The sequence below is a fragment of the Oncorhynchus masou genome, chromosome 24, assembly GCF_036934945.1.
Source record: "Oncorhynchus masou masou isolate Uvic2021 chromosome 24, UVic_Omas_1.1, whole genome shotgun sequence".
In the NCBI taxonomy this organism is placed as follows: domain Eukaryota; kingdom Metazoa; phylum Chordata; class Actinopteri; order Salmoniformes; family Salmonidae; genus Oncorhynchus; species Oncorhynchus masou.
In genome coordinates this window covers 39,936,643-39,959,789 of record NC_088235.1, presented here as the reverse complement: position 1 = coordinate 39,959,789, position 23,147 = coordinate 39,936,643, and the positions used below count along the sequence as shown (strand labels likewise).

Sequence of the window (23,147 nt, the reverse complement as noted above, 5' to 3'; positions counted from 1 at the left end):
AAGGATCACTTTTTTAATGTTACAATATTAGATTTTTTTTGTGAAATTCACTGAGGAGAATAATTCTCCCCTTCCTCCTCTGAGGCTCCACTGATACATAGATGTTATGTCTCTCCAAGTCACCTTATGTATTACTGCCCCCCAGTGACAAGAAGTGACATCCGCAAAAAAATAACTACAGGCCAACAACACAAATGACTCCTAGCCACCCATGGAAAAGCTATGTTCTGTCCCTAACACTAAAACTGATACTAAATTATATAAAAATGAGATACAAATGTTTTTTATCAACCTGAAACTAAAAGGAAACTAGTAAATCAAGTCTGAAAATGAACTGAAACTTAACTCAATTTCAAATACAAATCTAAAAACTAATAGAAATAAACAATAATAACCTTGGTTGGCAGGATGTTTTAATCTTTAGCAGTAATTTATTATTTATCTGGAAAAGAACTGTCAGTTTCTGAAAGAAAAAACAATGGTAAACTGTGGACCTGTCAGCAGTGAATTCAACAATGTTTTGCATCAACTTTTCCACCAATCTAAATAAGATGGACTGCCTGCGAATTCTGAAATAATTGTCTAAAGCAGATGGGGGGAAAAGCAATTGCAGTACTTACAGTAGCTTGCTAAGGCCTACTTCAATGTAAAATATTGTTAAATTCGACTGAATACCTGTATTATAAATGGCACTGCCTATGATTTAAAAACAACTTTAAATACATATAGCCTATCTATTTACTAGGCTACTAGGTCCAAATAAATGAGAGATGAGCATGATCATTTGTTGTATGGCTACTTTGGGACATTTCTTCTGCAATTGTTATGAAAATAAAATACATAGGGAAAATATTTATATCTAATGAATAATGGCAACCTAGTGATGGGTTCACGTGGGTCTTGTAACCAATAAGATCAGCTCTGAAAAAGATCTGATGTGAAAAGATCTGATGTGATTGGTCAAAAGACGAATTAGTGGAAAAAATATCAGAATTGGGCTGCCTGTGTAAACCTAGCCTTCATTGTTAGCATGATGTCAAGTCCCATGATGCAGTTATACCTTCATGTCATGAGTAGATTCAACTCGTGCAACCCCCTGTGACTTGTGAAGTTAGTGTGCACATGGAGATGTTGCATACACGCACGCACACACACACACACACACACACACACACACACACAGTCTGGGAGAGACTTTTTGTCGCTCCTATAATCACGAATCGTCTCGGATACCTCAGTGTTTCACAGACAGCCTCATGCCAGGAACATTGACGTCAATGGATTAACTACGCGGCCAAGGGGCGGGGCTTCACACCTCGACCCGCACACAAACCTTCTGATTGCTCGAGAAAACATTCCAGTTGCCCTATAAAGTGGGATTAATTACCATATCCGTTTTCATTGGTGTATAGACCCCAAACTACGACTCCACATCAACGACGAGTGGACAGAGCAACATATAAATCAAATGTATTTTGTTAGCCATATTGACGAAATAACCGTAGCATAGCACTAAAGGATTTAGAGGAATTTCTCTTGGGAAAAGCATCAGAACGAAAGTCGCTATCATCTTGGCCGCCGGGTAAGAACGTGTTTAGGCTCGTCTTTTATTCGGCTTTCATGCATGAGACTTGACCTATATTGTGTAGAGTACTAATATTCTAATTAATTTGTTTGGATGCACCGTAGCTCTGACCTTGTACCTTTTACAGAAAATAAGTCCAAATATGTTTCTTTTGACGCCAACTAACAAAATAGAAATAGTTATTGTCGGCTCTTATTGCCTCACTGGATAAGCTAATTGGCTTTGAACGTCACATCTTTATGCCAACAAAGTGCGTGTCTGCTTTGCCTGAACAGACCGTTCCATGGGGTAGAAATTGTAACAAAGGTTAACTGACAAATTTCAAATGTATGGGGTTATCTCGACAGTCTTCGGTTTATGTACTCTTGTATATTTCTGTTTTTGTATTTGCTTTTTTGTTCATTGAAGGTTTACCCCATGGATATTCAATCTGAAAGACATCTGCCTAAAAAAAGGCTATACAAGCCAGAATGTTGACTAAAATTATATTTACACTAACTACAGGTTGTTTGTCATTTTGATGGTAGGAGGTGGAGATAAGTGTTGTTTACCTGACTGTTTGCAGCGCAAGTAGGTTCAGTCCCTCTTATTTTCAATCTCCTAACACATTGTAGTGGACTGAAACATGTTCCCTCATAATCAACTGGAAGTGTTTGAAATTTGCCAGCTGATTGAGAGGGACCACATTCTGTCTGGTTCGGTTAGGCTCTCCCATATTGTGCAAGTGTTTGTCATGTGTTAAAAGGTCGGGTTGATAAAGCTTCCCTGTGCGTGTTTTGTCACAGATTACCTCCAACAAAGAGGCAAAATCGTCTGAACTTTACATTGGGAGTTTGTTCAACATTCTGACTTGTAATGGGACTGTTCAGGAATACTGAGCCTACATGTTAGAGACCAGAGTGTAAGTATTTCACTCTGGGGTTTTAAGAGGCTAGCTCCACCCACCTGCTGTGATGCACATAGGGTTGAATGATGTGCATGGCCTATGTGTATTTGCTACATTCTTTATTTCCATTTTTTAATGCAATTACTTAAGTTAAAGACCTTTCAATTACATTATTGATGTGTCATCTTCGGTGCATAATATTTTAGTGGCTTTCTGAGTGTGAGAACCTAAAATTGGGAAATGTATTGTGCATGCATTCCAAGTGGAATTCTAGTGTGACTATTGGAGCAGATCCCTTATTTCCTCCAGTACTGTTGATCTAGTGACACAGCCAGGTAGCTACTCTGCTAATACCATTAGTTCCTCATGTGACCAAGCAGACTTAGTTACTAGGTGGACTGGTTCTTACCAGAGTTACTGTATAGCTAGATTGATTATTACCATCTGCAGTGTAATGGGCTTTCAAGCAAGGCCGATTAAGTTCCCCTCTGATCCGTCAAGCAGGATTAAATAATCAAGGAACGGTAGAGACTGGCAGGAGCTTGCCTTGCATCCTACAGTGTGCCCTCACACAAGGCCAGGAGGTTTTCCTAAACCATAACCTGGCCAGGAAAAAATAAGAACCTGGAGTTTCCCTTGACCAGGACATGCTTCAGTCACACCATCCCAAGTCTGTTACTAGCACAATCATTCCACTGAGTAAGGTCATGTTGCCCATAGAAAGACTGACATGACATACAATTGCAACAAGTGAGTTCTAGCACTTATCCCTAACCTTTCCTATCCTCCACAGGAAGGCCCATCTCGCGGCATCGCCTACCGCCCTTGCAGCCTCTCACTTGGGGAGGATGGATGCGGAGGCAGCCTCTCCGTCTCTCTCCTCCACGGTGGCAGGGCCCTCCACACTGTGGCGTCTCGCTGAGCGGAGGAGTAGGAAGGCTGGCTCAGGGAACATTTTTGGCGGGGTGAGTTTGGTATTATTTAGGAAGCAGATTCAGAGGTATAGGTTAGGCATAGTGATTAACAAATGTCAAGGGTTTGGATTAATGGGGCGAGGTTACGGTAAGGAACAACAATTAGGAATCATTCAATCTTCTGGCTGTATAAAGGTTGTTAATGTACCCCCCCCCCCCCCAAGGTGAACCTGCGTCAGCTGCAGAGGCTGTTCACGGCAGCTGGGGACCAGGATGCAGAGCAGAGGGCTGAGCTGGTGTGGGGCCACGGGGACGAGGCTGAGCTGGCGCAGGCCCTGATAGGACTGAGGGCGAGGGGCCGACGGAGAGGACTCAGAGTGGAGGGGCGAGACACACTGGGGTCGCGCTGGCTCCGGGCATTTAATCATCTCAGGTGGGTTGGCATTATGTAATATGCCGTTATGATTTGCAAAAATAATAATTTGATATAAATATAATAATCATGAATATTTACACACACTGGTATGTTGAGGGGAGAGACACTAGGACCATGCTGGTTATGGGTGTTCAAGCATCCGAGGTGGGTGACTGTCTCTCACACACACACCGAATGCTCTCAATGCCTTCTCATTTTCCACATACAATCGCACACACACACAATTTAATCACAATCTAGAGATTAAAATGTCTGATTTGAATCCTTCATAACGTTGAACTTTTTCCAAGTCCTCACAAAGCACAATAACTCCCTGAACTTTGGCTTGTTTCTACAGGATTGGTAAGAGTTCAGAGAGTAGCCAGCAGAGCGAAGAGCAGTCATCAGACAGCAAGATGGAGGCAAGAGCAAAACACAGCAGCCCCGATTCACAGCCACTGACTCATAAGGGCCCCAGAGGCGCTACAGGAGTCAGAGAGGACCTAACTGAGGGCCAAGGCCCTGCAGGGGCCTCTGAGAGACCAGCCAGACCAGGAGCTCTACTGAAGAAAGGAGGGGAGAGCGACCCGGAGAGGTACCTCCACCGCATCCTCCACTGATGGACACAGAGGACTAGGATGACTTTGTTGCCCCTAGATCCCTTCCCCCACTAATCATTCATGTGTGTATTAGGTCATGGTAAACGGATCCTAGATCTGTGGTTGGGGACAACTTCTACGTGGAGTAATGACCAACCCTAGTTCAGCGAGTGACAGTCAAAGATACTATATATGTTTACCTCTGTCCAACCAAGATCAGATCAATGAAGAACAAACTGGATCTACAAGATGGGGGAACACTTTGATATGATATTCTAACATTTCCTTCTCTCTCAGGAACTGGCTTATCTGTTCTTCTGTTTGTCACATGTCTTTTAAGAGCATCACGTATTAGACCTTGAATTCATACAAAGGATTAAGGAAAGAGGTTTCGACTGTGGGATATAGCAGAGCACTTCGGGAGAGCTCAATTCCACCTGGACTTGTTTTTGAATGAAGTATTTTGGTAATTTGATTCTCCAAATTAGACACGTGCCAAGGTGCATCCTAAAAAGAAAGGAAAATAAGTTGATGTCAACTGGAAAGGAGATATTTTGAAGAAGTCAACATTTCGACCAGGGTTGTGGAACTCATTCCATACAGGGACAAGTGTCGGCTGGTATCGTTATTTCCTTTTCAATGTGTAAAAACCGAAACAGCAGGGGTTCAAACTTTAGAACCCAGTTCCTACATTTGAATATAGAAATTGATTTTATCAAACAAAACTATGCTACATCTTATCTCTTGGACCCTCAGGATGACAAACCAGAGCAAGATTACTGAATGTAAATACATTCACCTCTGACGGTAAATAATGTATCAAACTAAGTGCTGTGCTGAAAGTTGGCTGTTACTTACGTCATTCTAGTCAGATTAGCGCACGTTAGCAACACCTGTCCCGGTATAAGGACACCGATCTCAGAGGTTAAAGGGCCAGATGCACAATTAAAGGGCAATTACACTCAAATCAATTTGTTAGTTTCCTTCCAGACCAAAAATTAATGCTATTCTGATGTGATTTAAGCATTGCCATGGACTCAGAACATCCAATTTTGAAACTGCACTACTTTCTCTTGTACACTAAGGACCAGAGGAAGAGTTTCAGGGGAGATGAGAAGTTTCCTATTCGAAAGCTTGATAAAAATGAGTAGCTGGTAACTTTTTTATTTTTATAAATGGTTCTCATGCTAGACAAGGTTGGCAAAAACTAGGGTAAAACACTGGGCCCTAGATGTAGCCTATAACTAGGACACATTTTCTTGGTCAGGTGACAGGAAAAACTCATGGCCCAACTCATACCTGGTCAATGTACAAGGAAGGAGAAACCAAAAAATGTATCACTTCAATATGTTAATGTTGCCTTTAATTTGACACTACAGTATATGGTCTTCCATACATACAGTAACTGAACTTGACATTCATTGATTTAAATTATTTTTAAATCTATATTTCTACAGGTGAAGTTTACATACACCTTAGCCAAATACATTTTTAACTCAGTTTTTCAAAATTCCTGACATTTTAATCCTAGTAAACATTCCCTGTCTTAGGTCAATTAGGATCAGCACTTTATTTTTAAGAATGTGAAATGTCAGAAAAATAGTACAGGGATTTTTCATTTATTTCTTTCACGTTCCCAGTGGGTCAGAGGTTTACATATACTCAATTAGTATTTGGTAGCATTGCCTTTAAATTGTTTCATTTGGGTCAAATGTTTCAGGTAGCCTTGCATAAGCTTCCAACGATAAGTTGGGGGATTTTTGGCCCATTCCTCCTGACACAGCTGGTGTAACCGAGTCAGGTTGGTAGGCCTCCTTTGTTCGCACACACTTTTTCAGTTCTACCCACAAGTGTTCTAGCTTTGATGGCCACTCCAATACCTTGACTTTGTTGTCCTTAAGCCATTTTGCCACAACTTTGGAAGTATGCTTGGGGTGATTGTCCATTTGGAAGACCCATTCGTGACCAAGCTTAAACTTCCTGACTGATGTCTTGATGTTGCTTCAATATATTCACACAATTTTCCACCCTCATGATGGCATCTATTTTGTGAAGTTCCCCAGTCCCTCCTGCAGCAAAGCACCCCCACAACATGATGCCCCCCCCCCCATGCTTCACGGTTGGGATGGTGTTCTTCGGCTTGCAAGAACCCACCCTTTGTCCTCCAAACATAACGATGGTCATTATGGCCCAACAGTTCTATTTTTGTTTCATCAGGCCAGAGGACATTTCTCCAAAAAGTACGATCTTGGTCCACATGTGCAGTTGCAAACCGTAGTCTGGCTTTATGGCAGTGGCTTCTTCCTCGCTGAGCAGTCTTTCAGGTTATATCGATTATAGGACTCGTTTTTTCTGTGGATATAGATAATTTTGTACCTGTTTCCTCCAGCATCCTCACAAGGTCCTTTTGCTGTTCTGGGATTGATTTGCACTTTTCGCATCTCTAGGAGACGGAACGCGTCTCCTTCCTGAGCGGTATGACTGCTGCGTGGTCCCGTGGTGTTTGCACTTGCGTACTATTGTTTGTACAGATGAAAGTGGTACCTTCAGGCATTTGGAAATTGCTCCCAAGGATGAACCAAACTTGTAGAGGTCCACATTTCTTTTCTGAGGTCTTGGCTGATTTTCTTTTGATTTCTTTTTTCCCCCATGATGTCAAGCAAAGCGGCACTGAGTTTGAAGGTAGGCCTTGAAATACATCCACAGGTGCACCTTCAAATGACTCAAATTGCCAATTAGTCAATTATCAGAAGCTTCTAAAGCCTTTACATAATTTTCTGGAATTTTCCAAGCTGTTTTTTAAAGGCAGTTAATTTAGTGTATGTAAACGTTTGACCCACTGGAATTGTGATTAAGTGAAATAATCGGTCTTTAAACAATTGTTGGAAAATTACTTATGTCATGCACAAAGTAATGTCCTAACAGACTTGCCAAAGCTATAGTTTGTTAACAAGAAATGTGTGGCGTGGTTGAAACACTTAAACAAGTTAAATGTCTCCAACATATGTAAACTTCTGACTTCAACTGTGTGTGTGTATATATCAAAGATGTGATTGCATAGTTTGATTAAAGGTGTTGATAAATATTGTGTTGTCTTTGTGGATTGTTTATGAACCAATAGTAGAACAGAGTTTGTATGTTGGAATTTTGTGTTGCTGTATTTGGTTAGTGTTCTGAATTTGTCTGACCTTTACTAGCAACCATGTGAGATAAGAGAGATGATGTAAAGGAAGGATAAAGGGATTGAGAGAGGGATAGAGGAAAACAAATAGCCAGAGGGTTACCAGGTCATCATACTTATCTTTTGACATGTGAACGGGAGGTACTGCTGACCAATGGGATAAATCACAACACCCTTGTCATATGACTGCAGTGATCCTTTGCTGACCTCTGACACAGTTGAGCAAGTCATCACCAACAGCAACCCTTGATCACCTGACTGCATCTCCCAACATGCATGGTATAACCATACAAGAGACTACCCATCTGTTCCAATTCGCTCCCTAACTCTTCAATGTTTCCATTTCTGTAGAGAATTTTATGAAAGTTCAACTACTACACTATACATATTCAGACCCTTCAGATCTGAAATCATTGGGCTCCGCAGTGAGGCTTCGTCCAGAAACAACCAGGCTATCCTGAATTCTAGATCTATCCTTAGCCCCCCCCCCCCCCCAACCAGGCCAACTCACTCCTGTAGATCTTAGTCTTGGATAGGTGGAGGCAATATGCCATTCTCTTGGAGAGCTACTATGACTATACAGACCTTTTTCTCCAGCTCTGCTCTAACAGAACTGATTAATCTAATTAGCTTCTCACTGGGATTTTGATTAGCTGATATCCGGTGGCTCTTCAGGAGGAAGGTGGATGGGGCTTGTTTAAAATTACATGTAGGATGTAACATAACAGAACTTTCAGACAAATGTATGATATACAGATATGATTGTCAAATAGGCTGTGTTTAGACATGCACCCTAATTCTGTTTTTTCCACTAATTGGTATTTTTATCAATCACATCAGATCTCAAGTTGTCATGTGCACAAGTACAGTGAAATTCCTTACTTGCTTGCTCTTTCCCAACAATTCAGTAATCAAAATAAGTAGTACTATTAATATACTGTATATACAGATTTTTGAAACAAGTAAAACAAAAACACACACAGAATTAAGAACATGAGAATGTGTAAGATATCAGGTAGGTGCATGTGTGGATGCATGGAGTGAGTCGCTCAGTTTTGAATTGACAATACTGTGGTTATATGTAGAAACCAGACAAAGTTTAAATCGAGCCTCTAAAATCGATACATCAACATATACCCACGCAACTGGAAGAGAGTGAGCAATCAGTTGGTAAAGCGGTGGCAGCGACACTAATCCAACAAGCCATAGCTTCCACCAGAGGAAACTTCCATACAACCCATCTCCATGTCTTGTACCAACACACCGTAACCATTTGTTTAAGTGTCAGACAAAGGCAAAACACCCTCCAGAATGAAGGACTGGGCTGCCCCAGTGACTCGCAGCATCTTCACTGGCTGCTTAATACCATTGCTTCTCCTCAGAGACACGAACCCATCTGAAACAAAGGGTTCATTCACGTCTGATTCCAAATCTTGTTTACGAGATACACCAGTCCCATTCAAACACATAATAGGCTGGAGTGTGCTCAAGCTGTAATTTCTGTTGCTTCAACTTTGCCTTTAGTTCTAACTCTCACAATTACAAGTCTGCAGGACTCCCCTTTTCATCTACCTCCCTCTACAGAAGGATTTGCACCTCCACCAAAGCAGTACCGATCAACACTTTGACTACTGCTTTTGGATCGCCAGATGCCACCTTGATGTCATAATGCCTTGAAATGATGAGCAGATTTGCCTTTGTACATTTATCTAGTATCTCCCATGTAAGGTTATCCACAAATGCTTCCAACTGGAAGTTGAATTTTTTATTATTTATCCCCAATTTCGTGGTATCCAATTGGAAGTTAGTCTTTCTTGTCTCATCGCTGCAACTCCCGTAAGGACTCGGGAGAGGCGAAGGTCGAGAGCCCTGCATCCTCCAAAACACAACCCAACCAAGCCGCACTGCTTCTTGACACAATGCCCACTTAACTCGGAAGCCAGCCGCACCAATCTGTCGGAGGAAACACCATACACCTGGCGACTGTCAGCGTGCACTGCGCCTGGCCTGCCACAAAAGTCGCTGGTGCGCGATGGGACAAAGACAAGTCCTCCCCTAACCCTAATGACACTGGGCTAATTGTGCGCCGCCCCATGGGTCTCCCGGTCATGGCCAGCTGCGACAGGCTCTGGACTCGAACACAGAATCTCTAGTGGCACCACTGCACCACTCAGGAGCACCCCCAACTTAAGTTACATAAAAGCCTGTGCGATTATGCAACTTTCAAAATGATTCAAACTCCTCAGGGTCGATATTAGTGACAGAAACTATCACAAAAGTCTATTTAGAACACTCAAATATCCGGGCGCTTCAGAGTAAGTGACTAGAAAGACTACCATACTCATGGGAAACAAGATTGCGGACGAGCCCCATTTTGTTATGTTCCCAAGCAAGAAAACCAAAAATGTCACTCAAACAGAAGAGGGAACTAACAAAAAGTCACTGATAAGAAATAAATGAAATGTCACATTTACATAACTATTCAGATCCTTTACTCAGTACTTTGTTGAAGCACCTTTGGCAGCAATTGCAGTATCGAGTCTTCTTGGGTACGACTCTACAAGCTTGGCACATCTGTATTTGGGGAGTTTCTTTCATTCTTCTCTGCAGATCCTCAAGCTCTGTCAGGTTGTATGGGGAGCATTGCTGCACAGCTATTTACAGGTCTCTCCAGAGATGTTCGATTGGGTTCAAGTCCAGGCTCTGGCTGGGCCACTTAAGGACATTCAGAAACTTGTCCCGAAGCCACTCCTACATTGTCTTGGCTGTCTGCTTATGGTCGTTGTATCCTTTGCTCTAGTCTGAGGTCCTGAGCGCTCTGGAGCAGGTTTTCATCAAGGATCTCACTGTACTTTGTCTCGATCCTGACTAGTCTCCCAGTCCCTGCCTCTGAAAAACATACCCACAGCATGATGATGCAACTAACCATGCTTCACCGTAGGGATGGTTCCAGGTTTCCTACAAGAGTGACGCTTGGCATTCAGGCCAAAGAGTTCAATCTTAGTTTCATCAAACCAGAGAATTTTGTTTCTCAAAGTCTGTGTCTTTAGATGCATTTTGGCAAACTCCAAGCAGGCTGCCATGTGCCTTTTACAGAGGAGTGGCTTCCGTCTGGACACTCCACCATAAATGCCTGATTGGTGGAGAGCTGTAGAGATGGTTGTCCTTCTGGAATGTTCTCCCATCTCCAAAGAGGAACTCGAGTGCTCTCGGAGTGACCATCGGGTCTCCTCCCTGACCAAGGCCCTTCACCCATTGCTCAGTTTGGCCGGGCGGCCAGCTCTAGGAAGAGTCTTGGTGGTTCCAAACTTCTTCCATTTAAGAATGAAGGAAGTCACTGTGTTCTTGGGGACCTGCAATGCTGCACAAATGTTGTGGTACCCTTCCCCAGGTCTGTGCCTCGACACAATCCTGTCTCGGAGCTCTACAGACAATTTCTTCGACCTCACGGCTTGGTTTTTGCTCTGGCATGCACTGTCAACTGTGGGACCTTATATAGACAGGTGTGCCTTTTCAAACCATGTCCAATCAATTGAATTTACCACAGGTGGACTCCAAGTTGTAGAAACACCTCAAGGATGATCAATGGAAACAGGATGCACCTGAGCTCAATTTCGAGTCTCATAGCAAAGGGTCTGAATATTTATGTAAAGGTATGTTTTTTAAAATAAATATGCTAAAATTTCTACAAACCTATTTTCACTTTGTCATGTGGTATTGATTGTAGAACTAGGAAAAAAATGCATTTCATCAAATTTAGAATACGGCTCTCACGTAACAAAACGTGAAAAATGGGAAGGGGTCTGAATACTTTCCGAATGCACTGTAGATGATGATTATTAGAGTGTGTGTAGTCAGTATGAGTGTGTGAGCAAATTAAGTGTGTGTGCCGGAGTGTGCATAGAGTTAGTATGCGTACAGACAGCAAAAAGAAACAATAAAATGAAAGGGTCAATGCAGATAGTCCATGTAGCCATTTTGTTAGCCATTTACCGGTCTCATAGCTTGGGGGATAGAAGCTGTTCAGGAGGTTGTTGATGTCAGACTTGATGCTCCGGTACTGCTTGCTGTGCAGAAGCAGAGAGAACAGTCTATGGCTGAGGTGGTAACAATGTTCCGCCCCCCCCCCCCCTTTTCAGAGCTGATCTGATTGGTCAAAAGACCAATTAGTGAATATATTTTTGTTGTTGTTGCTGCCTGTCTAGACGCAGCAATAAAATAGGAAATTGTGACAGCCCTGTTCTTTCTGTTTCACACCACTGAAAACAGTTGTACAGTAAAGCCTCGCTGACACAGGAGGCTGCAGAGTGGAGGACAGCTCATAATAATGGCTGGAATGAAGTGAATGAGATGGTATCAAGCACTTGCGATCCATGAGTTTGATAGCATTCCATTAATTCCGTTCCAGCCATTACTATGAGCCCATCCTCCCCAATTAAGGTGCCACCAACCTCCTGTGTGCTGAACTGACTCATGATAAATGGTTTCTTCTGTTGACATTGAAAGGATTTTGCAGAACATTTTAACAATTGACATTCCTTTCAAGTTTTAATAAAAATCAAAACCAAGTCTGTCATCAAATTCTCCACCCTCTTTGGATTTGAAAGCATATGATTGGTGTGGATTGAGTTTCCACCATTGTTAAATCCATGTAATGAAGTGTGCAAGTGCATACTACTTGCACAATTTGGGAGAAGTGTAGAAAATCAGGATGGAGCCTACGAGACAAGAAAAGTACAAGAGACCCTGATAATGCAATAGTACAATTCTTTATGTATTTCATTCTGTAATACATTACATACAATTTGTACAGTGCATTGTCAATACAATAGTAGAACAGTTTGGTTGCTACAGCAGGAAATATTAATAAAAAAAACAAATACAAAAAATGTCAATGTAACAAAGACAAAATGAGATGTCGGGAAACAAGCAATACAGGCAATGTGCGTGTTTGAGACCGACTATATTGCAGTCCTCCCCTAGGTGGTGCCACAGGGCTGCCATCACATGCCAATAACACAACAGGTACTGTTGACTGGGTTATGTTCCATTTCATGCATACTGAACATAACCCAGGCAACAGTACCTGTTGTGTTATTGGCATGTGATGGCAGCCCTGTGCCAGAAAAGGAGTGAAATTAGAAGGATCTGGCTTATTTGAATTTTTCTGTTTTTCTGTTTTTTTCTGCTACAATGTACCCTAATGAACATGGCTCAGTTCAGTCTGCAGTTCAAACCTAATCGACTACAACGTGAGTACCACCTATAACCTGGCCCTAAAGTCAGCCTGGTTAACCCAGACTTAACACTGAAGTGTTGACAATGGTGAATGCAGTGTTCAGTCTGGTCCAACCAGGCTACTGCAGTCAGGTTCTTCTGTATCAAAGAAAGAGACTCATTAAAATAAGGCCACAAACGCTGAATGTCTGACCACAGCATTCATACACCACAGGGTTACAAAATTATTTTAACTTTAGGTTTTTCAAGTTGAAAGAACCCCGGAATCAGAAGGACATAAGCAGGGAATCCGTAATTCTCCAACCAGGATTTCTGGAAAAGCTAGGATTTTGGGAAAGTTACTGGAATTTTGCAAACCAAATGTCAGTACACTTGACTTCTTATCTGCTTGCTAGCTACAAGCCATGGTAATGCCGTACTTCCATAAGAGATGCTACTAAATCTGTAACTTCGTAAGGAAAATGAAGAGTTGGGGCTGAAATGTTTAGCCTTAGGTAAAAACTTTTTTTGTGCACTTGGATGGATTTGATTGGACTACCATATATTGACATTTTGTACATTATGTCACTGAAGGAGAATACTACCATAGAACCATCAATTGGGAACCTCTACTATAGTTGGAGCCTTTCACAGTTTTTGGTCTCTATAATCATATTTCAGCCAGCTACCAGTGTAGGGCTACCCAACTGTCTTAATATACCATACTTCTCTTCTTTTTCTCCCCCCCATTCTGAATATTGACACTAGACAAACTAATCTCTTTACTCAATGTAACTCCTCCAGCTCTCTTTCTCCACCCTCCCATCTTTCGGCTGAATGTCTGTAGTTAAAGCACAACTGTGAATGTGATGATTCCAGGGAAAGTGTAAACATACCTGGCTTCCTATTGGCTATGGAGCGGGAGAGGGGAAGAGCTTTACAGGCTGATGAAACAGGACTACAGCAGAGGTTTTTGGACGAAGCTCTTCTCCTCCTCTTTCTCTCCTTTTATACTCTTCTACTTGGCCTTTGTCTCTACTCTTCAGTCTCTCAATCTGGTTCATTCCTCCTATCTCCCTTTCTCATCTTCCTCTTTCTGATCCTACCATATTCATTCTTCCTCCCTCCTGAGTCTCATTCACTCCCCCTCTCCTACTTGGCCTCCACTCCTACTTGGCCTCCACTCCTACTTGGCCTCCACTCCTACTTGGCCTCCACTCCTACTTGGCCTCCACTCCTCTACCACCAGGTAAAGAAGGGTTTCCTGCTCTGGAAGCTCTGTGTGTAGGACTCACTGTTGGCTCTCTGTGGTGCTCTGGCTGTCTCCACTATGACTGGGGGCATCTGAACCAGGTGTAGTGGGGTCCTACTCTCTTTCAAGGCCTGGCTCAGGTTCAGGATCTGGTGGTTTAGACATACAGCGTTTCAGCATAGGTTTACACAAACAGACAGACTTACATAATCATGTTCTGGTGACAGAAACATACAGAGCTTCAGCACAACTTAGCATACACACATGCCCACACGTACAATTTCACACACTCAGGGTAACAGTCTGACAATATAAAGACAAATACTGACACTGTCCAGGTATTCCTCCAACAACTCACCTGTCCCCTCATCACAGCTTTCTGTTTGTGAAACTGCCCTCTGTCAAAACCTGGATCCTTCTGTAGGATACACACAACAACTTCAATAAAGCTGGCATGATTCTTTCAGTGCTGTGAGGATGACAGAATAGAGTAGAATATAACTTTGTTGTGACGTTAAAAGGCCATAAAAAAAACCTTGGTCCCAGATACAGTGGGGCAAAAAAGTATTTAGTCAGCCACCAATTGTGCAAGTTCTCCCACTTAAAAAGATGAGGACTGTAATTTTTATCATAGATACACTTCAGCTATGACAGACAAAATAAGGGAAAAAAATCCAGAAAATCAAATTGTATGATTTTTAATGAATTTATTTGCAAATTATGGTGGAAAATAAGTATTTGGTCAATAACAAAAGTTTCTCAATACTTTGTTATATACCCTTTGTTGGCAATGACAGAGGTCAAACGTTTGCTGTAAGTCTTCACAAGGTTCACACACTGTTGCTGGTATTTTGGCCCATTCCTCCATGCAGATCTCCTCTAGAGCAGTGATGTTTTGGGGCTGTTGCTGGACAACACAGACTTTCAACTCCCTCCAAAGATTTTCCATGGGGTTGAGATCTGGAGACTGGCTAGGCCACTCCAGGACCTTGAAATGCTTCTTACGAAGCCACTCCTTCGTTGCCCAGGCGGTGTGTTTGGGATCATTGTCATGCTGAAAGACCCAGCCACGTTTCATCTTCAATGCCCTTGCTGATGGAAGGAGGTTTTCACTCAAAATCTCACGATACATGGCCCCATTCATTCCTTCCTTTACACGGATCAGTCGTCCTGGTCCCTTTGCAGAAAAACAGCCCCAAAGCATGATGTTTCCACCCCATGCTTCACAGTAGGTATGGTGTTATTTGAATGCAACTCAGCATTCTTTGTCCTCCAAACACAACGGGTTCAGTTTACCAAAAAGTTATATTTTGGTTTCATCTGACCATATGGCATTCTCCCAATCTTCTTCTGGATCATCCAAATGCTCTCTAGCAAACTTCAGACGGGCCTGGACATGTACTGGCTTAAGCAGGGGGAGACGTCTGGCACTGCAGGATTTGAGTCCCTGGTGGCGTAGTGCGTTACTGATGGTAGGCTTTGTTACTTTGGTCCCAGCTCTCTGCAGGTCATTCACTAGGTCCCCCCGTGTGGTTCTGGGATTTTTGCTCACCGTTCTTGTGATCATTTTGACCCCACGGGGTGAGATCTTGCGTGGAGCCCCAGATCGAGGGAGATTATCAGTAGTCTTGTATGTCTTCCATTTCCTAATATTTGCTCCCACAGTTGATTTCTTCAAACCAAGCTGCTTACCTTTTGAAGATTCAGTCTTCCCAGCCTGGTGCAGGTCTACAATTTTGTTTCTGGTGTCCTTTGACAGCTCTTTGGTCTTGGCCATAGTGGAGTTCGGAGTGTGACTGTTTGAGGTTGTGGACAGGTGTTTTTTATACTGATAACAAGTTCAAACAGGTGCCATTAATACAAGTAACAAGTGGAGGACAGAGGAGCCTCTGAAAGAAGAAGTTACAGGTCTATGAGAGCCAGAAGTCTTGCTTGTTTGTAGGTGACCAAATGCTTATTTTCCACCATAATTTGCAAATAAATTCATTAAAAATCCTACAATGTGATTTTCTGGATTTTTCTCTCATTTTGTCTGTCATAGTTGAAGTGTACCTATGATGAAAATGACAGGCCTCTCATCTTTCTAAGTGGGAGAACTTGCACAATTGGTGGCTGACTAAATACTTTTTTGCCCCACTGTATGTTTGTGCTGTCCATAGGAATTGGTAGAACTGCACAAACAGATCTGTGACCAGACAAATTAAACCCCCTGCTAACCTTAAAGAGTTCGTAGAGGTCTTCCTCCAGGTCTTTGATGAAGTTGGGGTCAGCCAGTTTGGGCAGAACCAAGTCCCTAATCTCCTGAGAGAAAGGAACCTTAGCCTGGGACAGCCACACCCAGTAGAATGGATCTACACAGAGGAGGAATAAAGTAGTTTTGTGTGTGAGTGTGTGTGTGTGTGTGTGAGAGAGTGAGAGAGTGAGAGAGAGTGAGACTCACAGGCTCTCCAGGAGTCAGGGTGTTTGATTGGGAAGGCCAAGCCGTTGTCTATGGCTGCCAGTCTGATGATAGGCTCCTTTACCACCACCCAGTCTGTGTCCTACACAAACAGACAGAAGGATATGAATGTGACATTCTAGTTTACCATTTAAAAAAATAGATTTTAAAAAATGGAGGTTCCTATAAAAGAAATGCGGCAGATTGAAATCTCTAGGTTTAAATCATGTTTTATACGTCTACTCACCCGTTTCCCTTCCGTGTCCATTGAACAGTCATATTTTAACAGCCAGTTGTCGTTCCCCCGATCTGCAAGCATCAACAGCATCATCATTAAGCAACAATAAATCAAATTCAGTCATACATCCTCCCCAACACAAACACACACGCCTTTGTTCCTGATGATGAAATACAGAACCACCAGTTCCTCTGTGCACGCACACACGAATCACACACACACACACCTGTGTTCCTGATTATGTAATCGAGGACCACCAGTCTCTCAAACTGAAGTTGCAGCTGCCGATTGGTGTTCTCTGGAAGAGGCTCCACCTCAAACCGTCTCAGCCAATAGTCTGCGTCTTTGTAGCCCTCCACAAACAACTGGAATGATCCCACCTGAGTCATGTGTGAAATGTATAATGTATAAGCATTATTCTAAGACATTATAAAGGATCATACATGCTTATAAGAAGTTTTAAATTATTACACCTGCAGGGTTTAAGTGTTACAATAGTATTTACTTTCAGGGCAGTGTTCTTCAACTCTGGGCCTAGGGACCCATGGAGGGTGCAGTCTTTTTTTCTAATCCAGCACTAACACACCTGATTCAATTAGCCGTTGAGCCGTTGATTGGTTGAATTTGTAAACACTACATGAGGCATGAAGTGCTGTCTAAACTTTAAAGCAGAGACAGAAATCACCCTATCACAGGGTCGTGTTCATTAAAACACTTTAGCAAAACATTTCTAAACATTGTACAATGGAAAACTAAATGAGTGCTTCTTATTGGACAAGTTCAGGTAGTACTTTACTGTTTCGGACTGCTTTCTTCAGTTTCATGACTAATGAACAGGACCCAGTTGTAGGTTCTGAACCCTAGGCAGAAGTTGTACCTACTTTAGGAGGCAGGCCTATTCTGTGGAAGCGCTGTCCCACTTTGGGAACTTTCTCCAGAGCTAGCCTCTTTCCCCGAGACTTGACTCGGTCTATAGCATTGTAGTTAAACGTATCACTGGCCAGGTACACCACCTAGAAAAGAAAGAGAGAGAGAGATGGTGGTGAGAGGGAGGGAGGTGGTAGAGATAAGATAAGAGTCAGAGAGATCAGTCAATTATCAGTGCATACTCGTGTGTGTGTGTGTGTGTGTGTGTGTGTGTGTGTGTGTGTGTGTGTGTCTGCTAGAACTGGGCAATATGGACAAAAATCCATATCACAATAAATTGCCTGAATTATCAAGATAACGATACATTGAACGATACTTATGAAATGAATAAGCACCAGTTACTTGTTTAGATTACCCTTAAAACTATTCCTACTACTTTGAATGGTATTATTGTCCTGTGAGCAATAACCCATATGAGCAAACTTAGGCATACTTCATTTCAAACTTTACATTCCTCTCGTCAAGGCTACTTGACTGCGTTATCATTGATAAATTGTTGGTTTGTTCGGTGTAGATAATTGTCGGTTTATCATCCCAGCTCTGTCTGCCTGTAACCCTTCTTACCTTGGTCCGGGGCACGATATTGAGCTCTAGTTTTTGGTCGACCAGACTGGCCCCGGCCTCAGACAGATAGCCCTGGTTCAGGACCAGACAGTCCCGTCCGAAGCAACAGGGACAACACAACTTCTGGAGCCACTTGGTCCACTTTGGGTTCAGCTGACCGTACGGCTCCTCAGTCTTAGGCTTGAACACACCAATGACCTTCTACACACAGACAGATTATTAATTACTGGTATTTGTTACACGCAATTAATATTCTTTATTTGTAGCGTAAGAGAGAGAGAGTGTAAAACGCACGTAACATTATCCTATAGCTATGAAATATTTGATTTTTTTGCACTATAAAATACAATCTCATCTGAAACCACACTACAGTTTTACAGCAGTACAAAGTTGGACAGAGCACAGTGGCTCACTCATCTACTATTTTTAGATTGTCGTGAAGATTTGGGTTAATCTAATGTTGGTTCAGGCACACTGTTACTGTGTACAAAGACTGCTCAGGAGGATCATATGATAAACAAAGCATTTGCTTGATAGAAACCTAGGTATCAAAATACTGCCTGTGCTTCACTGATTACCTGAGACCCAGAGTATCAAACAGACACTGACCTTAAGATTTTTTTAGCATTTTCCCTGTAAATGGTTAAGTTTACAGTGAAGGAATGAAAATCTGACCCTTGATCTGTGCCTACAGGTAATGTCTACCATGTCATTCTTTTAACCATGACTCAGTCCCCTCAGTCCTTAATACATCAAATGTGAGTGGTGATGTCAAAGGAAGTGACAATACACAACATCTGCCATCAGAGGGTGATTCATGGTACAACAGAACCTGCAGGCTGGGGCTAACGAGCTGGAATGAGAATGGTTTCGCAACCCATTAAAGTCAATCAGATTAACTTAAGTTTCCTCACATGATTGACTGTGGAAGGAGAAGCACAGGAGGCTAAGTACAGAGACTGTGGCTAGCTTTTTATTCTATGGGCACGTTCCAGGTAGTCTTAAAAGTAGTCTCGCTGTCTGTGTCAGATGATCCGATCTCACAACACCTGGATAAGTGTTAAGGCATTGTGGTTCCAGAGATGCTAAACTATTAGACAAAGAGTAAATTCCCTCTTGGGCCGAGGGTGACACTGATTTGTGTAGCAGCAGGCAGAGCTACCTCAACACGAAAAAGTGTCAGTCCGTCTCGCCTCCACTTCATATGGGTGATTCCTCATTAACAAGATTTAATCCATAGAATGGTCCTTTGGAGGAAGGATTGTTGACATATATATATCTTAAAGCATAACTGAGAATTAAATAATTGAAGTTGGAGTTTTGGCAGATTTGGAAATCAGTTGGGTCACCTGCTACAGTCCTCCCTTCCACAAGCATATTGTTATGTTCCGCTCATAATGTTTGTTTTTTCTATTTCTGTTGTCTGGTGGTCAAAGCAAGACTGAAAACAGTCTGGACAACCCCTCCCTCTTTCCAGTTAATGTCACTTATCCTGGCTCATACTGGCACCTACCACCTTTCCATTTACTATACTGAACAAAAATAAAAATGCAACAATTTCAAAGTTTGACTGAATTACAGTTCATATGAAAATCAGTCTAGGCAAATAGATTACTTGTACATATATTTGTATGGTTTGTTAAACTTGGGAATCAATGTTTATTGTTTGGCATACATTTTAAAAAGTAACAAATCTGAGTTAAAGCGCAAATCCGTTAACATTCCATGACCATTTAAGTTGCCATTTGACAGAGGGTGGACTGGCGGTCATCTTTGTGATAGTAATTATAAGTAAACATGTTTAATTCAATTTTTTAAATGTCAATGGTGTACAAGCTAAATTTCAGTCTTCTGAAGGGGTAGGTCCAGTCTATGAAATTTATATTTCTATGATTGAATACAGGGTTGGTGTCATTTCAGTAGCATGCTGTCTCAACCGATGGCAGGCACAACACAAAAACCTCAGATGATGTGAAATAGGATCTGAGCTACAATATATGCGAATATGGAAGAAACGTTAGGTGTTTTTAGATCATTGAAGGTTTAAAAATGACATTGTGATTTGAAACTTTTTTTTCAAGAAATAACTTGTTGACAACACTGTTGTATGTGGACACCAAAAGTATGTGGACACCTGCTCGTCGAACATCTTATCCTAAAATCATGGGCATTAATACGGAGTTGGTCTCCCCTTTGCTGCGATAACAGTCTCCACCCTTCTGGAAAGGCTTTCCACTGGATGTTGGAACAATGCTACGGGGACTTGCATCCATTCAGCCACAAGAGCTTCAGTGAGGTTGGGCACTGTTGTTGGGCAATTAGCCCTGGCTCGCAGTCGGCATTCCAATTCATCCCAAAGGTGTTTGATGGAGTTGAAGTCAAGGCTCTGTGCAGGCCAGTCAATTTCTTCCACAACAATATCGACAAATCATTTCTCTATGGACCGCTCAGTGCACGGGGGCATTGTCATGCTGAAACAGGAAAGGGCCTTCCCCAAACTGTTGCCACAAAGTTGGAAGCAAGGAATTGTCTAGAATATCAATGTATGCTGTAGCGTTAATATTTTCCTTCACTGAAATTAAGGGGCCAGGCCTGAACCATGAAAAACAGCCCCAGACCATTATTCCTCATCCACCAAACTTTACAGTTGGCACTATGCAGTCGGGCAGTTAGCATTCGCCAAACCCAAATTCCTCTGTCTGATTGCCAAATGGTGAATCGTGATTCATCACTCCAGAGAACACGTTTCCACTGCTCCAGAGTACAATGGTGACAAGCTTTACACATTTGATGAACTAACTTGTTGGAAAGGTTGCATCCTTTGATGGTGCCACGTTGAACATAACTGAGCTCTTCAGTAAGGCCATTCTCCTGCTAATGTTTGTCTATGGAGATTGCATGGCTGTGTGTTCAATTTTATACACCTGTCAGCAAAGGGTGTGGCTGAAATAGCCAAATCTACTCATTTGAAGGGGTGTCCACATCCACTACATGGCCAAAAGTATGTCTCATGCTATGGTGGGGTATGCAAAATGGGTCAACTTTAATGTTTTGGCATTCAGGCCCAAACAGTAGCTTTCTAACTACTTCTTCCATTGGAAAACATGTATGGAAAGTTGTCTAAATAAATAAAAAATGCTGTCAAAAAGTAATTGAATTCCAATGGATTTACCCAGAGGAAACATTATGTTAAAGGACACCTGGATAAAGGCAAAAATGTCAGAAATATTCCAAATGATTTCTCAATTATACTGTAAAATACTAATGTCAATAATCCTTCCTCAGATTACATTTTGTGAAAATCCCCCAAAAGAATCATGGTATTGTTTTGTCCCATGACTGTAGTAAAGACACCCTGGAACGCAGCCTATGTAACCTTGGCTGAGACAGTGCCTGGATAGAAGGATATATCTGTTGCCTTTAATAGTTCACTGGTCCATAGGAGAGTAACAGAACTGTGTTAATTGAGCATGTGGAGAGGAGAGGAGAGGAGAGGAGAGGAGAGGAGAGGAGAGGAGAGGAGAGGAGAGGAGAGGAGAGGAGAGGAGAGGAGAGGAGAGGAGAGGAGAGGAGAGGAGAGGAGAGAGAGAGAGAGAGAGGCTAGGAAATGGAAATGAAGTGGCCATCTTCAGAGAGTGTGAGAATGCTTATTACTAGGCATACCTCTGGAGAGAAAATGGAGACTTCTACCTTTAGCCATTCAGATTGCTAATACACGACCTCTCCTGAGTTACGACATCTTCACACAGATAGTAGCCTACATGGTACCCAAACACACAGAGTAAGCTAAATTGATTTTCTATGGGTTCAAAAAAAGACTGACAGGTTTAGGGTTGATCATACTTACATGTGAACAATGCATAGAATGTCTGTACAATTCTCTCCCAGCCTGCTTCATTTAAAAAAAGAACTAACAAGCTGTATAACAGGATCTCTCAACCTTTTCGATACAGGAATGGCAGCAAATTACAATTGTTTTAGGCCTGAGAACTGATAGTGACAGCTAATCTCAGAGATTGGGCCTGTGTGCACTTTGCACCACACTTGTGTTAGAAGTTGCCCAAAGGCACATCTAGGATCTTACAATGTCTCTATCCTTAGACCAGTGTCTGGGGGCAACTTCTTTCTATTCTATGCATTATGCAGGGCTGCCAGTCCACAGATTTGTTTTTCCTAGCCTGACTGCCAATGACCCTGAGCTTTGAGATGCCGCCTTGTCATCACACCCCCAGCCTAGCATGGTTGAACTACACTGAACAAAAAATATAAAATGCAACAAGAAACAATTTCAAAGATTTTACAGTTCCAGTTCATATGAAGAAATCAGTCAATGTAAATAAATTAATCAGGCCCTAATCTATGGATTTCACATGACTGGGAATACAGATATGCGTTGGTTGGTCACAGATACCTTAAAAAAAAGATAGGGGTGTGGATTAGGAAACCAGTCAGTATCTGGTGTGACCATTTGACTCATGCAGCGCGACACATCTCCTTCTCGTAGAGTTGATTAGGCTGTTGATTGTGGCCTGTGGAATGTTGTCCCACTCCTTTTCAATTGCTGTGTGAAGTTGCTGGATATTGGTGGGAAATGGAACACACTGGAGTACACGTTGATCCAGAGCATCCCAAACATGCTCTACGGGTAACATGTCTAGTGAGAATGCAGGCCATGAAAGAACTGGTACTTTTTCAGCATCCAGCAATTGTGTACAGTGACATGGGGCTCTGCATTGTCATGCTAAAACATGAGGTGATGAATGGCACGACAATGGGCCTCAGAATCTCATCACGGTATCTCTGTGCATTCAAATTAACATAGATAAAATGCAATTGTGTTAATTGTCTGTAGCTTATTCCTGCTCATACCATAACCCCACCACCACGGGGCACACTGTTCACAACGTTGACATCAGGAAACCACTCGCCCAC

The 23,147-nt window shown here is 42.3% G+C and overlaps 2 protein-coding genes across 6 annotated transcripts in view; one reads left to right on the top strand and one right to left on the bottom strand.

Annotated features, from left to right (window-relative positions):
- Positions 1-1,418: 1,418 nt before the first annotated feature.
- Positions 1,419-7,484, top strand: LOC135512171 (arginine vasopressin-induced protein 1-like). Of its 3 annotated transcripts, none has more exons than XM_064933893.1 (5): positions 1,419-1,582; positions 2,371-2,486; positions 3,265-3,436; positions 3,610-3,818; positions 4,159-7,484. In XM_064933893.1, exons 2-5 carry the CDS (start codon positions 2,470-2,472, stop codon positions 4,418-4,420), a joined length of 660 nt encoding a protein of 219 aa, XP_064789965.1. In that variant the 5' UTR covers positions 1,419-1,582; positions 2,371-2,469; the 3' UTR covers positions 4,421-7,484. The 3 variants fall into 3 exon arrangements, with proteins under 3 accessions (XP_064789965.1, XP_064789967.1, XP_064789966.1); XM_064933894.1 differs by lacking the exon at positions 1,419-1,582 and adding an exon at positions 1,596-2,155; XM_064933895.1 differs by lacking the exon at positions 2,371-2,486.
- Positions 7,485-12,642: 5,158 nt separating this feature from the next.
- The window catches only part of LOC135512168 (phosphatidylinositol 4-kinase type 2-alpha-like), a 17,883-nt gene continuing 7,378 nt past the window's right edge, over positions 12,643-23,147 (bottom strand). Inside the window, exons 2-9 of one of the 3 annotated variants that reach the window (XM_064933889.1) lie at positions 18,216-18,416; positions 17,606-17,737; positions 16,951-17,104; positions 16,734-16,795; positions 16,490-16,589; positions 16,267-16,400; positions 14,408-14,467; positions 12,643-14,198 (exon numbers count right to left, since the gene is read on the bottom strand). In XM_064933889.1, coding sequence (XP_064789961.1) covers positions 14,037-14,198; positions 14,408-14,467; positions 16,267-16,400; positions 16,490-16,589; positions 16,734-16,795; positions 16,951-17,104; positions 17,606-17,737; positions 18,216-18,416 — 1,005 coding nt within the window. In that variant the 3' untranslated portion in view covers positions 12,643-14,036. Of the gene's footprint in view, positions 14,199-14,407; positions 14,519-16,266; positions 16,401-16,489; positions 16,590-16,733; positions 16,796-16,950; positions 17,105-17,605; positions 17,738-18,215; positions 18,417-23,147 lie in introns of those variants that run through there. The other 2 variants (XM_064933891.1, XM_064933892.1) reach the window with 2 other exon arrangements.